At 54.7% G+C, this 15,320-nt stretch overlaps 1 protein-coding gene across 3 annotated transcripts in view; it reads left to right on the top strand.

The window, feature by feature from the left end:
- THBS2 (thrombospondin 2) overlaps window positions 1–14,668 on the top strand; it is a 29,150-nt gene extending 14,482 nt beyond the window's left edge. For all 3 annotated transcript variants that reach the window (XM_070377063.1, XM_070377064.1, XM_070377065.1), the window contains 13 exons: window positions 99–272; window positions 776–903; window positions 983–1,135; window positions 1,460–1,678; window positions 2,310–2,417; window positions 3,558–3,717; window positions 5,135–5,253; window positions 5,885–6,119; window positions 7,468–7,695; window positions 8,087–8,358; window positions 9,254–9,351; window positions 10,508–10,647; window positions 12,913–14,668. In XM_070377063.1, the coding sequence (XP_070233164.1) occupies window positions 99–272; window positions 776–903; window positions 983–1,135; window positions 1,460–1,678; window positions 2,310–2,417; window positions 3,558–3,717; window positions 5,135–5,253; window positions 5,885–6,119; window positions 7,468–7,695; window positions 8,087–8,358; window positions 9,254–9,351; window positions 10,508–10,647; window positions 12,913–12,920 (2,042 nt within the window). In that variant the 3' untranslated portion in view covers window positions 12,921–14,668. The remainder of the gene's footprint in view (window positions 1–98; window positions 273–775; window positions 904–982; window positions 1,136–1,459; window positions 1,679–2,309; window positions 2,418–3,557; window positions 3,718–5,134; window positions 5,254–5,884; window positions 6,120–7,467; window positions 7,696–8,086; window positions 8,359–9,253; window positions 9,352–10,507; window positions 10,648–12,912) is intronic.
- Window positions 14,669–15,320: the final 652 nt, after the last annotated feature.

The following is a 15,320-nucleotide window of genomic DNA, read 5'->3' as shown; positions in this document are numbered from 1 at the left end:
CGAAGCCCCTTGTGTGGCTGGTGTCTTCGTTCAGAGACCCAACTGAGAACGAGTGCAGATCCCGTCCCCGCATGACCTTGCTGTCCTCCCGCCCCCAGTGGATGGCCGGTGGAGCCCCTGGTCCCCGTGGTCGGCCTGCACAGTCACCTGTGCTGGAGGGATCCGTGAGCGGACACGCGTCTGCAACAGCCCCGAGCCCCAGCACGGGGGCAAGGACTGCGTGGGGGACGTCAAGGAGCAGCAGATGTGTAACAGGAAGAGCTGCCCCATAGGTGGGTGTACGGGGTGGGGATCTGCCCGGCAGGTGGGTGTGCCTGGCGGGTGGGTGTGCAGGCACTCCACTCCATCCAGGACGCCCAGCAGGTGGGTGTGCCCAGTAGGTGGGTGTGCCTGCCAGGTGGGTGTGCCCAATGGGTGGGTGTGCAGTGTGTGGAGCCCCCCGGCACGTGGGTGTGCGGGGTGGGGAGCCACCTGGCACGTGGGTGTGCCTGGTGGGTGGGTGTGCCCAGCAGGTGGGTGTGCAGGCACACCACCCCATCCAGGATGCCCAGCAGATGGGTGTGCCCATCAGGTGGGTGTGCCCGTCAGGTGGGTGTGCCCATCAGATGGGTGTGCCCATCAGATGGGTGTGCGGCGTGGCTCCTTGGCCCTCTGCCTCTCGGCCCCCAGGCACCTGCTGTGGGCCTGGACGCTTCTGCCGCAGGCATCTCTGAGGCCACCACTGGGTGCTGCTCCTGGACGGCCGCGAGCCTCACTGTCTCCTCCCTCCCTGCAGACGGCTGCCTGTCCAACCCCTGCTTCCCTGGAGCTGAGTGCAGCAGCTTCCCCGACGGCTCCTGGTCCTGCGGCTCCTGCCCGGGGGGCTTCCTGGGCAACGGCACCCACTGCGAGGACCTGGACGAGGTGGGTGCCCTTCCCCAGGCTGCGGGGCAGCCCACGGGGTCTGGGGCCCAGGCTCATGTCCACCCTGTCGGTCCCACAGTGCGCCGTGGTCACAGACGTGTGCTTCGCAACCAGCAAGGCACACCGCTGTGTCAACACCAACCCCGGCTACCACTGCCTGCCCTGCCCGCCGCGCTACAAGGGGAACCAGCCCTTTGGTGTCGGCCTGGAGGCGGCCAGGACTGAGAAGCAGGTGAGCCGCTGTCTTAGAGGCTTGAGGACCATCAGGTGGGCTGGGACGGAGAGGGGCGGGCAGCATGCGGAGGGACCGCTTACTCTGCGGGGAGCAGGGCCCGGGGGGCTGAGTGTCCGCACAGCATCCCGAGGGCCCAGGTGAGGAGCTGCGGCCTTGCTGTGACCCCTGGCATCACCAAGGCTGGGGCGGGCTGTGCCCCTGCTCTGGCACCACTGAAAGCTCAGGCCCTTCCGGGGAGCGCAGCCCTGGGGGTCTGGACAGACCTGGGCTCCCAGGTCCCCCCATCAGGGTCAGGGTCAGCGTGCGCCCTCGCCTCCCCAGGTGTGTGAGCCCGAGAACCCCTGCAAGGACAAGACCCACAGCTGCCACCGGCACGCCGAGTGCATCTACCTGGGCCACTTCAGCGACCCCATGTACAAGTGCGAGTGCCAGACGGGCTACGCGGGTGACGGGCTCATCTGCGGGGAGGACTCAGACCTGGACGGCTGGCCCAACAAGAACCTGGTGTGCGCCACCAACGCCACGTACCACTGCGTCAAGGTGTGGGTGCCCTGCAGCCGCGTGCCTGCCCCAGACGCCGACGGGGACTGCGGAGGGGCGGGGAACACCAGGCCACCCACCGGCACCCCCCCAAGGCATCTGCCCGGGGCTTTCTGCAAATTCCAGGGGTCTTTCTGGAGAAGTAGCTCATTGTTGGAATTGGTAGAGGACAGAGCGCCTGATACACGTTTATTGACCGAAATCAGAGAGGGTTGAAGTCAGTGAATAGGGGCGATGGGTGGTGCTGGCCCTCGGCTCCTGGCCCACCCCTGCAGTGGAATGACCCTGGGCAGCCCCTTGGCCGGTCAGAGGTCGTCACTGGTGCCCGGAGCTTTGAGGGAGGAGCCAGGTGGGGCCTGGTCCCGTCCTGTGTTTTCCTTCTGTCCGGTTCCCGTGGTCTGGGCTCTTCACCGGGATCCAGGGCTCCAGACACAGGCTTCCTTTCTCTCCTCACGGGCGGTGCTGACGTCAGGCCTCAGGCAGCCCCCGGGGGGACACGCAGAGCCCTGCCTGGCCGTGAGGTCTCCGCGGTGCGGCTTCCTCAAGCTCCACCAGCTGTGCCCTTCCGGCTTCCTCCTGAGGGCATGGGGCTCGGGGATGTTTTCATAACATCTGCTTCCTCCTCTCACAGGATAACTGCCCCCTCCTGCCCAACTCAGGGCAGGAAGACTTCGACAAGGACGGCATCGGGGATGCCTGCGACGACGACGACGACAACGACGGCGTCACGGACGAGAAGGTGGGGGGCTCCGAGCGCCCGGGGTGCTCGGAAGGTCACTGTGAACCACCGGGACTTCTCTCCCCATGAGGCTGAGAGTCACCGGGAGAATCCTGTGGTTTCCACCGCACGTTAGCCAGCCAGGCGTGCAGCCACGTGGGCTGCTCTACTTAGAACGCTTTCGATAGCTTACTTTTACTTATCCATCCTCCTTCTGGGGCAGCGGTGCGAGTGATGCAGGGCTGTCTCTTCAAGGAGAGATGCTATCACTCACTGCCTTGATAGCAGAATCTTATTGTTCAGTTGCTCAGTCATGTCCGACTCTGCGACCCCATGGACTGCAGCACACCGGGCCTCCCTGTCCATCACCAACTCCTGGACCTTGCTCAAAGTCATGTCCATTGAGTCAGTGATGCCGTCAAACCATCTCATCCTCTGCCGTCCCCTTCTCCTCCTGCCTTCAATCTTTCCCAGCATCAGGGTCTTTTCCAATGAGTCAGTTCTTCACGTCAGGTGGCCAAAGGACTGGAGCTTCAGCTTCAGCATCAGTCCTTCCAATGACTATTCAGGGCTGATTTCCTTTTGGATGGACTGGTTGGATCTCCTTGCAGTCCAAGGGACTCTCCATTTCCCGAAAGTGTTGTAGCAGACATATGTGATCTAACGTATTCATTCATGATTCAGACACAGACACAGAGCAGCTAAGTTTTGTTTGCGGGTTCACTTCCATTGATGCATTAACTCTTTGGATCTTTCATTCCCTCAACATCGACATGTCTATCGTCACCATCTATGTGTCTGTCCTCACCGTGATATACATACTGTATCACCTTTACCATGCTGCTGCTAAGTCGCTTCAGTCGTGTCGGACTCTGTGCGACCCCATAGACGGCAGCCCACCACGCTCCCCCATCCCTGGGATTCTCCAAGCAAGAACACTGGAGTGGGAATCTCAAAATTTTTCATATGGATGGACTGTGTAAATAATTATAAAATGACTTGATGTCAAGAAATTGTAGGTAGAGCTTCCTGGCTGTATTTCTACCCTGGTTATCTTGATCTGCTTTAAATACACGACTTGGAGGTGCCCAGTCCTGTTATGAGTAACCCAGCAAGCGTCTCTACGCTGTTGCTGGAATTCTTCCCTCGATTTTTTTCTAGGACAACTGCCAGCTTCTCTTCAACCCCCGTCAGTTCGACTACGACAAAGACGAGGTCGGGGACCGGTGCGACAACTGCCCGTATGTTCACAACCCGGCCCAGATCGACACGGACAACAACGGGGAGGGTGACGCCTGCTCCGTGGACATCGACGGGGACGGTGAGTGGGCCCGCCCGCGGCTGCAGACGCCGCAGGCTCTGTGCTGGCTGGGGGAGCTCCGCCCCATGTTAACTAGCACACGACGTCCGAGTCATGTCTCCGCTCACGAGACCATCCCCCTCCAGCCCCTCTTCCCCGGGGCCTCGGACCCCCCGTGGGAAACAGCGCACCTGCAGCTTCCTTTCCCGACCATGTCCTGCCAGCCCTGGTGTCTTCTCTCATGCCCACTGTTCACAGCCCCAGGAGCCCAGCACCCTGCCCTGAACAAACCAAGCTTCTGAGAAGGGTCTCCCGGACCCCCTGTGTTTCCCCAGCGATCTGCTTCCAGGCGTCACTGAGCTGTCCATTGCAAAGACCCCGCCAGGGCTTCACCTTAGACACTGGAAACTTCTGATGGCATCAAGCCTTTTAAGTGGTGCCTGTGGGCCTGACCCGGCACCCACCCCCAGCACGGCCTCGCCCTGAGCACCTGCAGCCCGGTCAGCAGCCTGCCAGACTCACACCTACTCCCCCGACTGCCTGCCCCCAACTGTGCTGTCTCCAGGCTGCTCTCTTGCTGCCACTTGGCATCTCACTGACCGGCTTCTATCAGCGCAGGATGGCGTCTGCCCAGGCTGCTCTAGAGGGCTTTTCCTGGAGATGAGGCATCTCTTCCTGTCCTCCATCTGTGACGTCCAAGCCCTGTATGCGTCAGGGTCCTTCCCCTGACTCTCCCCACCTCCCGGGAACCCCCATCTCCCAGGACCCCCACCTGCCAGTACCCCTGCCTGCCAGGACTCCCTACCTCCCAGGACCCCCCACCTCTCAGGACCCCCTACCTCCTAGGAACCCCCACTTCCCAGGACCCCTCATCACCTCTCAGGACCCCCCACCCAATACCTCCCCCAACCTGCCAGGACCCCCTCACCTCCTGGGATCCCCCACATGTCAGGTTAATTCATAGTTTTCATAACTTGGATGAAATTCATGGTCTACTTTCAGATTTCTGGGTATAAGGTACTGCATCTGAGCCCCATCAGTGTCTGTCCTGGTTGGTTTCCTAGTAATGTAGGAAATGGGTGAGTTCGTGGAGCCCAGGTGGCTGGCCAGTCCCCAGCAGCTCAATGTAGATTTTCTGAGTGGATGTTGGGGCAAACAGTCAGCGTGAAGATGCAGATATTTACTCTGCAGTGACTCGCGTGCTGACCCTCGGTGTGCCTCACCATCCAGAGACCTCCAAGAGTTGGTTCTGCTTTAAACTAAGGGTATTTTCCTTTTAATGGGAAATCTGCCATGAATCTAATAATCTTCGCATTTTATGATTTCTTAGATTTCTTTTTTATTAAACCAAAGTTTGGCTGTATGTTGTTTAATGCAGTAAGCCAAGCAGTGCCCCTTCTCTAAACCCCGTGCACCCTGTTCTCCCTGCATCCCACAGATGTCTTCAATGAGCGAGACAACTGTCCCTATGTCTACAACACCGACCAGCGGGACACCGACGGGGACGGCGTGGGTGACCACTGTGACAACTGTCCGCTGGTGCACAACCCCGACCAGGTAAGGGGCGGGGCGACTGATCAGGGCGTCGCGAGGTGCAGGGGTCGAGGGGTCATCACAGACTGCGTGGCCTGCTGGTTTTCCACGCGCTCTGCCTGGACGTGACAGACAGGCTGCTCAATCGTTTTAACTGAAAACGCTGACTGAACTCGAGCCCAAGCATGACTGCATCTCACTGGCCCCCATCCAGACAGTAGGTGCCTCTGCCCCGCTGTGCGTGGGAGCAAGTCTCCCAGTCAGCTCGGTGTTTCCCTGAAGCAGGCAGTGGAATTGGCTGCTTTTCCAGGTTGGCCTCTGGAAGCCACAGTGGGAATGGAACGTGCTGATGTAGTTCATAGAGCATGCTGGAGAAAGGACATTGTCAGAAAGGACCTGATTCCATGGCAGCTAATGCTTTCCAGTCCCCCTTAAGGAGAGCGAGCCCCTGTAGGGGGTGGGTTAGATGCAGAGACGCCTGGACCCCAGTGCCCGTTCTGATGTTGGTGGGTTGTCTCAGGAGGCCGTCTCCTCTCTGCGGTCATGGCTCGCGTTGGGTGAGGTGGGCCAGGCTGCATGCGCTCTGCGACTTCAACCAGCATCTGTTTCGCTGGGCGGAGGCTCAGTGCCGCTGTCCCCGATCTCTGCCTCCCAGACCGACGTGGACAACGACCTCGTGGGAGACCAGTGTGACAACAACGAGGACATCGACGAAGACGGCCACCAGAACAACCAGGACAACTGCCCCTACATCCCCAACGCCAACCAGGCCGACCATGACCGCGACGGCCAGGGCGACGCCTGCGACTCGGACGACGACAACGATGGGGTCCCCGACGACAGGGACAACTGCCGGCTGGTCGCCAACCCCGACCAGGAGGACTCAGATGGTAGGTGACCCCCGCAGGGCAGTGGGGCCGCAGGGACGTGAGGTGTTGGACGAAAAGAGCTCTTCAGCCCTAGTGGTCCCCGGGGAGAGGGTCTGGAGGGCCCGGAGCCCAGGGCGGCTCAGGGTCTCAGGTGACGCAGCAGGGGCACAGCAGAGGACCAGGTGTCCTCTGGCGTCTGCTGGAGGCTGACCCAAGTGCTGGCGGAGGGCACGCAGCTGCCCTGGACGAGACGGAGGTGGGGGCAGGGAGGATGGAGCCCACTGACCCAGAGGCACATGGAGACTCACTGGCTGAAGGGCAGCTCCAAGGACACCCGGCCGCGAGCAGCACAGAGCTCCTTCTTGACAAGAGGACTGGCGGCTTCTGTCCCCACAGCTGGGCCTGCGGGAGGGCTTGGCTGGTGCCGGGGGTGGTTGGGGTGGAGGCGAGGCCGGTGCTCAGGGATGTCTTCAGGGCTGTGGACACTCCCGCCAGCTAGAGCACAGGCCTGTCTCCCAGAGCGCAGAATGTGTGCCTCTGAGGGGAATGGAGGGACCCTGTGCCTCTGAGGGGAACTGAGGGGCCATCTGCTTCTGAGCGGAACTGAGGGGCCGTGTGCCTCTGAGCAGAACTGAGGGGCCATCTGCTTCTGAGCGGAACTGAGGGGCCGTGTGCCTCTGAGGGGAACTGAGGACCGTGTGAGGGATGTGACGGAAACTTGGTTGAACTCGGTATCTTTTCTCCCTCTAAGGCAGCAGGCGCTCCGACAGGGTGATTTAGTGAGTGGTCATCTGGATTGTCACCGTTAGCATGGACTGCATACCCATGAGATCTCAGCAGGCATCTCTCCATAAGCCAGGCTGGTCCGTGGCCCCCAGCCCCACCCCTGGGAAAACTGACAAGATGCCCCCCAAAAGCGGAAGTCCATTTCTCCCCAGGGAGACCATTTTTCATCAGAGAGTTCTGCCCTCAAGGCCAAGCAGATTGCGGGCGGGGCAACTGAGGTAGTAGCAAAGGTTCTGAAGACATTCAGAGGGAAAAGTTGGAAATTCAGCTTGACTTCCCCTGGCAAGGTTCAGGTTTTGTATCCCAATTTCAAGTTCAGAATGAAAAGAAATGGCTCTCACGGGAGCTCACATATGGCAAGCTTCACTGCAGTGTTATCAGAGCGACGTTTTGAGAAGAGAGTCCAGGCTCCTCCTCAGGGTGTTGGGGCAAAACGTCAGCAATTGCAGGCGCTGATCCAGAAAGCACTGCCAAGCCCTTGGCCTCAGAGTTTCAGAGACTCATGTACTAAGTCTTCTCAGACCCAGAGAGGCAGACGGCGAGCCCTTACTTTGCTTTTCCCTCTGCTCTTCCTTGGCGACAGGCGACGGGCGTGGGGACGCTTGTAAAGACGACTTCGACAACGACAGTATTCCTGATATTGACGACGTGTGTCCCGAGAACAACGCCATCAGCGAGACAGACTTCCGGAACTTCCAGATGGTCCACTTGGACCCCAAGGGCACCACTCAGATTGATCCCAACTGGGTCATTCGCCATCAAGGCAAAGAGCTGGTGCAGACAGCCAACTCCGACCCTGGCATCGCTGTTGGTGAGCCTCAGCATGTGCGCCGTGGAGCACGCAAGCTTGCCTTTTCAGACTGAGGGGACGGAGCAGTGGGTCTCTCTGGTAGCTCCCACCCTCCCTTGGTTTGCCAACCATCTTCCTAAGTATTTGTGATGGAAGAGCTCGGGGAAGGGCGTCTTTGCCTCTCCAGTCTCTGAGATCTCATATTCAGCAGGCCCTTTTATTTTACGGGTTCTGTGTTTATTACCTAAGGCAGTGAAGGCCTCCCGTAACTTTAGAAAGATTAAGTTCCCTCAGTGCCCTAACCGCCCAGGAACAGGGCTGCGGTTGGATGGAAGGGAAGAGCCCTCTCTGCCGGTGTCCAGGGGTCCCCTAGAAGGCTGTTTCTGACGACAGATGTTCCCTGCGGCCTCAGGTTTCGACGAGTTCGGGTCTGTCGACTTCAGCGGCACGTTCTACGTGAACACGGACCGTGACGACGACTACGCGGGCTTTGTCTTCGGCTACCAGTCCAGCAGCCGCTTCTACGTGGTGATGTGGAAGCAGGTGACGCAGACCTACTGGGAGGACCAGCCCACCCGGGCCTACGGCTACTCGGGGGTGTCCCTCAAGGTGGTGAACTCCACCACGGGCACGGGTGAGCACCTGAGGAACGCCCTGTGGCACACGGGCAACACAGAGGGACAGGTGAGCACGGCTCCTCCCGGCGGGCGGCTGCCCCGGCCCTCGCGAGAGCAGTCCCGGCCCCTCGCGAGAGCTGCCCGGCCCCTCGCGAGAGCAGCCCCGGCCCCTCGCGAGAGCTGCCCCGGCCCCTCGCGAGAGCAGTCCCGGCCCCTCGCGAGAGCAGCCCCGGCCCTCGCGAGAGCAGTCCCGGCCCCTCGCGAGAGCTGCCCCGGCCCCTCGCGAGCAGTCCCGCCCTCGCGAGCTGCAGCCGAGAGCAGTCCGGCCCCTCAGCCCGAGAAAAAAACAGCCCCGGCTCTGTTTATGTTCATTTCACCTCAGCCAGTCAGGGTGAGCCACTCGGTCGCAGCCGACCCTTTGCGACCCCAGGGACTGTAGCCCACCTAGCTCCTCTGTCCATGGGATTCTCCAGGCAAGAACACTGGAGTGGGTGTCACTCCTTTCTCCAGAGGATCTTTCTGAGCCAAGGCTCGAACCCAAGTCTCCTGCATTGCAGGCAGACTCTTTACCATCTGAGCCACCAGGGAAGCTCAGGTAATTACAATACTCTCGCTTATTAAAGATGCCGTGCCTGGTGCTTTTATAAACACCACTGGAGAACCTCTTGCACGTGAAGCATAGGTCTGTGCCCTATAGAAAAGGGCTCCAAAGTCTCGGTCCTGCATTGGGAAAGCAGAGACCCAGAGCTCAGCCCGGTGGCTCCTCACACTGAACGGCACAGCCCCGGTCAGCGGGCTTTGCTTACGCTAAGGTTCACGCTATGGGATTCGTCAGAGGGAGACCTGGCCACCCGCGCGCGGGTGTTTCTCGTCCCAGGGATGTTCTGTGTCCCTTTTGGTGCTCTAAAGCCACACTTAAGGCTCAGGGAGCCAGTTGTTCTTAGAGTGATGCTCTCCCTCAGGTTCGCACTCTATGGCACGACCCCAAGAATATCGGCTGGAAGGACTACACTGCCTACCGGTGGCATCTGACCCACAGGCCTAAGACAGGCTACATAAGGTAGGGGGAGGGAGGCTTGCTGCCCGCTGCATTTCTGCCCAGCACTTGTCCATTTCAGAAATGTCTTTCCACTGCACGGCGTCCCCAGATGAATCAGCTGAAGGGATTCTGCCCTGTGTGCTGCTCCCTGGATTTTCCCACTTTAAATGCTTCTCTTTCCTGTCCAGCATCTTCTGCACATCACTTTAAAAAAAAAAGAAAGAAAGTAAAAAGCCAAAACAAAACTATTGAAGAGGAGACCAAACTTGTTGTAATAAGCCAGAAGGGGGTAAGCATCTCCCTTATAGGAGGGAAAGTGCAGTTGAAGTGCTGTGTCTTTGTGGATTAGCACGTGATTCCTTTGCACAGGCTCCTGCTTATTTCTGATTTGTGAACAGCTGAGTCCAAGACTCATCTCCAACAAAACTTTGACAAAGCAGTCCAGCAGAATCTCGTCCTCTCGGCATGACAGCATTTTTAATCAGTTTTGATTAAAGCACAGTGACTTAAATTAAAGCTTTTTGCAGAGTTGGACTTAGTGCACAGGCCGGTCTGATGCTCCACCAGGAGTGTGCGTGCGTGTGCTCTGTGACAACAGACAGATCTGAGAAGGGGCGGTGCAGGTTGGCTGCAGGGACTGTTCCGGGGGGAGTCCCTGCTTCTCCACTCGTGAGCCCCTCCCCTACCAGGGAGCTTCAGAGCCTCTGTGCACGTGGGGTAGAGCCTGTGCTTACGTGTCAGTCAGCATACGGTTCTTGAGGAGGCAGGTGGGCACAAGGCTTTCATGCAGTATGAAGGCCAGAAGCCTGCTGCCAGGGCGAGGGTTAGAGTTAGGGTCAGGGTCGGTGTTAGAGTCAGGGTTAGGGTTAGCGTTAAGGTCAAGTTAGGGTCAGGGTCATGGTTAGGGTTAGAGCTAAGGTCAGGGTAGGATTGGAGTTGAGATCAGGGTTAGGCTGAGGGAAGGGCCTCCTGACTCCACTACAGTATTCCTGGCTCTTCAAGGCAAAGGCAGCTTGGAAGCTTGGGCGGGTGATTGTCAGTGAGTCACGAGGAGGAAGGTCTGGGTGTTGCTGTTGCTCTTGGCGAGCCTTGTGAGGAGAAAGCTGACCTCCTGCCCTCTGGTGAATGTGTTTCACAGTTTTGACCTTCTCTTTCCGTCTCCTTGTTTTGTTTTCAGAGTCTTAGTACATGAAGGAAAACAAGTCATGGCGGACTCAGGACCCATCTATGACCAAACCTACGCTGGTGGGCGGCTGGGTCTGTTTGTCTTCTCTCAAGAGATGGTCTACTTCTCGGACCTCAAATATGAATGCAGAGGTGAGTGTGAGAACAAGGTTCCCTGGGGCCCTGTGTGTCACAGAGCACGGGGAAGGAATGCACATTTTGCTTTTCATTTTGCAAAAGCTGCACGTCAGGGAAATAAACTGGTGGCCCGCCCAGCAGATGTTTGGTTTGGTCAGCTTGACTTTGTCAGTTTGTTTGTTTTGAATTCCGTACGAATGTCTTTAGTAGGACAAACGCTTTTGTTATTCACAGGCTTTACCTACCCACTGTACTCCACCCCATAGCTTCCTGCACCATCTACACCTTCTGGGCCCCTTTGGCATGTTAGATTGCAGCCCCTGATAGAGAGGAAGGAAGGAAGAAGAAAAGGAAAGGTCGAGAGAAAGAAGTAAAGAGAGGGCAAGAAAGAAAGGAAGGAAGACACAGAGACAGAGAGAGGGAGGGAGGGACAGTGGAAGGCAGGAAGGAGGGAGGAGGTGGAGGGAGGGTCTCTCTGAGTGTCTCCCTAGGCGTATATTCAAGTCAAGTGTGATAGAGCTGGAAGGGAGCTTGGCTTCTACGTGGTCTAAACCTGTGCTTTCATGTAGATATGAATGTATCTTCTACAGTTGAGGTAAGAGTCAGAGATGCTTTTCACAAATCACACAGCAAGAGTGTTGATATGTCTTCTTGATTCTGGTGGAGTGTTCTCTTCCTTACATTAGGTTTCATTTGAGAGACTTCACATTTCCTTCCATATGTTCATCCATCCATCCATACATACATCCATCATTGCATCTATGCTTCTATCCATCTATCCATCCATCCATCCATCTATCCACCCATGCATCCATCCATCACCATCCACCCATACACCCATCCATCCATCCATCTATCCATCATGCATGCATCCATCCATCTATCCCCATCCTTCCATCCATCCATCCATCCATCCATCTATCCCCGTCCTTCCATCCATCCATCCATCTATCCCCATCCTTCCATCCACCCACCCATCCATCCATCCATCCATCTATCCCCATCCATTCATCCACCCATCTATGCTTCTATCCATCCATCCATCACCATCCACCCATCCACCCATCCATCCATCCATCTATCCATCATCTATCCATCCATCCATTCATCCATCTATCCATCCATCCACCCATCTATGCTTCTATCCATCTATCCATTCATCCATCCATCCATCTATTCATCCATCCATCCATCCATCTATCCATCCATCACGATCCACCCATCCACCCATTCATCCATCTATCCATTCATCCATCCATCCATCCATCCATATATCCCCATCTATCCATCCACCCATCTATGCTTCTATCCATCTATCCATTCATCCATCCATCCATCCATTCATCCATCCATCTATCCATCCATCTATCCCCATCCTTCCATCCACCCATCCATCCATCCATCTATCCCCATCCTTCCATCCACCCATCTATCCATCCATCCATCTATCCCCATCCATTCATCCACCCATCTATGCTTCTATCCATCCATCCATCACCATCCACTCATCCACCCATCCACCCATCCATCCATCCATCTATCCATCATCTATCCATCCATCCATTCATCCATCTATCCATCCATCTATCCCCATCCATCCACCCATCTATGCTTCTATCCATCTATCCATTCATCCATCCATCCATCCATCTATCCATCCATCCATCCATCTATCCATCCATCCATCCATCACGATCCACCCATCCACCCATTCATCCATCTATCCATCCATCCATCCATATATCCCCATCTATCCATCCACCCATCTATGCTTCTATCCATCTATCCATTCATCCATCCATCCATCCATTCATCCATCCATCTATCCATCCATCTATCCCTATCCATCCATCCACCCATCTATGCTTCTGTCCATCTATCCATTCATCCATCCATCCATCCATCCATCTATCCATCACCATCCACCCATCCACCCATTCATCCATCCATCTATCCATCATTCATCCATCCATCCATCTATCCATCCATCAACCCATCCATCACCATCCACCCATACACCCATACACCCATCCATCTATCCATCATCCATCCATCTGTCCATCCACCCATCCACCCACCCCCATCCATCCATCCATCCCCATCCGTCCATCCACATCTGTCCATCTTTCCATCCATTCATTCAATCATTCATGCATCCATGCATATTGTGGATGTCTTTTTTAAAAAATAGAAATAATGATATTTTAGGTTATAGTTAAGCAAATCAAACAAAACAAAACTCATGGTCCAGTCTCCAAATTCTGTCCCTATGTTTTGCAGATGTCTAAGCAAGATTTGCTGTGTTTCCAGCAAAGTACTGTAGATGCTGTTACCCAGACACCTCAGTCCATCCCAGTGCTTCCAGCTACTCTCTCTAGCAGACCTCCTATCCCTGACCCTAACCTGAGTGGTTCTTCACCTGCTGTCCTCAACCCAAGCCCAAGTGCCTTCAGAGGATAAATAATAATGGAACTGAAAGATGAACGTCCAACCCACTACAGGAAAAGCAGTTTGAGAATCCACGAGACTTCATGTGGAGTGAAAATTGAGCATGATATTGCATTGTTTTTCTTTTCTTCTGTGTTTAAAAAGAATGACGTTTACATATGAAATGTAAGTACTTTTTGTATTTATGTGTATATGGAGTTGAAGGGAATATTGTGTATAAGCCATTATGATAAATTAAGCAGGAAAAATATTGCCACACTACTTTCAGTGCTTAAAGTTGGGTGTGAGAGCACCCATATATTGTTAGGTAAATTATAAAGAAGGGTCAACTCAAGTTTGAAGTAATTCCATCATCAGAAAGAGGTCAGGAGATAGCAGTCACATATGTGGGATGTCAGGTAACTAACTGGAACATCAGAAATACCCATGGGAATAAGTGAATACCCTCTCCCCGACTCTCTTGTCCCACAATGGAAGCCCTCAGAGATGTAGTCTCATCAAAGAAGGACCATCCTTGTGAGACAGCTCTGCTGTGGGTCTAGATGTGGGTCTGGCAAAGCCCTGCTGACCTGGTGGTTTAGCAGAGGAGGCGCCATCATTGTGGTGGCCCTTCCAGCCACGGTGGACCTGGGAGAACTCACGGCCAGTTGGCCCTTGGTTCCAAGGTCTGGTCCCCAGAATCCTTGCTGGGGCTCCTTCCCATCTCTGCTGCTGTAGAAGAGCCAGTGGAGAAGCGGTTGGCACATGCGTTTCTGCATCTAATCCCTCGTCGAGGCTTTGACACTGTGGGCAAGTTGCTTTTACCCAACTTGGTAACACATTCCATTAAGGTTCCAGTTATAAATGTTGTGTTAATATTTATTAAGTGAGTATAGAATGCAGTTCTGTTCACCAGTAACTTATTTAAATATGCCAAGTAGTGCGTACGTAGTATAATTTCTAGAAGCCAACATATAACTAGCGTATAATATAAAGATACAGTTATAGCAAGAAATCTTCTGTCAAAATACAAGGCTTTATAATGTCATATTGCCGTGATCAAGCATGCTGCAGAATGTGATAGAATAAACAAATAATAATGAAGAGTTTATAATGGAACCTTAATATATACTGTTGCCAGTGACTTTAATTCCATATATATACATTTTTTTTCACTATTTTCTATCTGCTGTACGTAAGACTTTAAAGACTTTGAATGCTGAGGATAAACTGACACACCCCTTACTCACACAGCAGTATTCACAGGCTTGATTTGTTTTTCGCTTTAAGTTGCATGACGTTTCTGCAGGAAATATTAGTTAATCTCACTCCACGCACGTAGGGGCTCAGGAAGAAGACTTGTCTCGTCAGCCTGACGTGGCAGACGGCCTCTCTTGCGGTTGACAGCGAGCTAACGCCTCTGTCACGGAGAGAGAGGACCGGGACCTGTCTCCCTTGCTCGTGCCATCTGATAAACTTACACTTGTTGCTTCTTTGAGGCTAATTGCCTTCTTGCTGTGCTGCACTTTTTACGTTTTTCGGTGGAGCTGTCTTCCCAAGACAACGGAGTGTTGGGAGATGCCATTAAATGTCCCCGTGGTGAAGAGTGTGCAGGTCTCTGTGTCGCTGTGTTCGGTGGTACGGGATGATGATGTGAATATTTAGAATGTACCATATTTTTTTTTTGTAAATTATTTATGTTTTTTTTTTTAAACAAACTTTTGGTACAGATGGATGAAACTTCTTTTGTTTTGCCAAAGACTGTAAATATTAATTTATTTGTTTCTCATGGTCAGATTTTCACCACTGAACCCTGCATTTAGCTAGAGCCTCATTTTTATACTTCAAAGGTTCATAACAGGAAATAAATTGTAAAAAGGTTTTCTATAAATCAATCTCTCTCCCTTTTTTAAAGAGCTAGCAGGGCTCCTGCCGGGGTTCAGTGGACGGACCCCAACAGGACGAGCAGAGCTCTGTGTCAGGCCTTCTGAGGCCGAGATGCAGTCGGGGGTCTTCGCAGAGCAGGAGGCTGTTGAAGGCAGGTCTCACCGTGGTTGGTGGAGCCACCCGGGTCACTCAGGACGTAACCCTAGGGAGTCCATCCTCTGTTGCCTCTCGCTGTCCCACTGGGGACCGAGCGGTGTGGTGAGTGTCGGCCCCACTGGGACGACTCTGGGGAGAGGGGCAACCCACGGGGCCCCTCGTCATACGAACGGTGCTTCCCTGGACCAGTCTGGTTGCAAACCAGAGCGAGAAGCCAC

This window comes from Bos mutus, chromosome 9, assembly GCF_027580195.1.
Source record: "Bos mutus isolate GX-2022 chromosome 9, NWIPB_WYAK_1.1, whole genome shotgun sequence".
Classification (NCBI taxonomy): Eukaryota; Metazoa; Chordata; class Mammalia; order Artiodactyla; family Bovidae; genus Bos; species Bos mutus.
The sequence above is the reverse complement of the archived record's forward strand: the minus strand, read 5'-3'. Positions and strand labels throughout refer to the sequence as shown.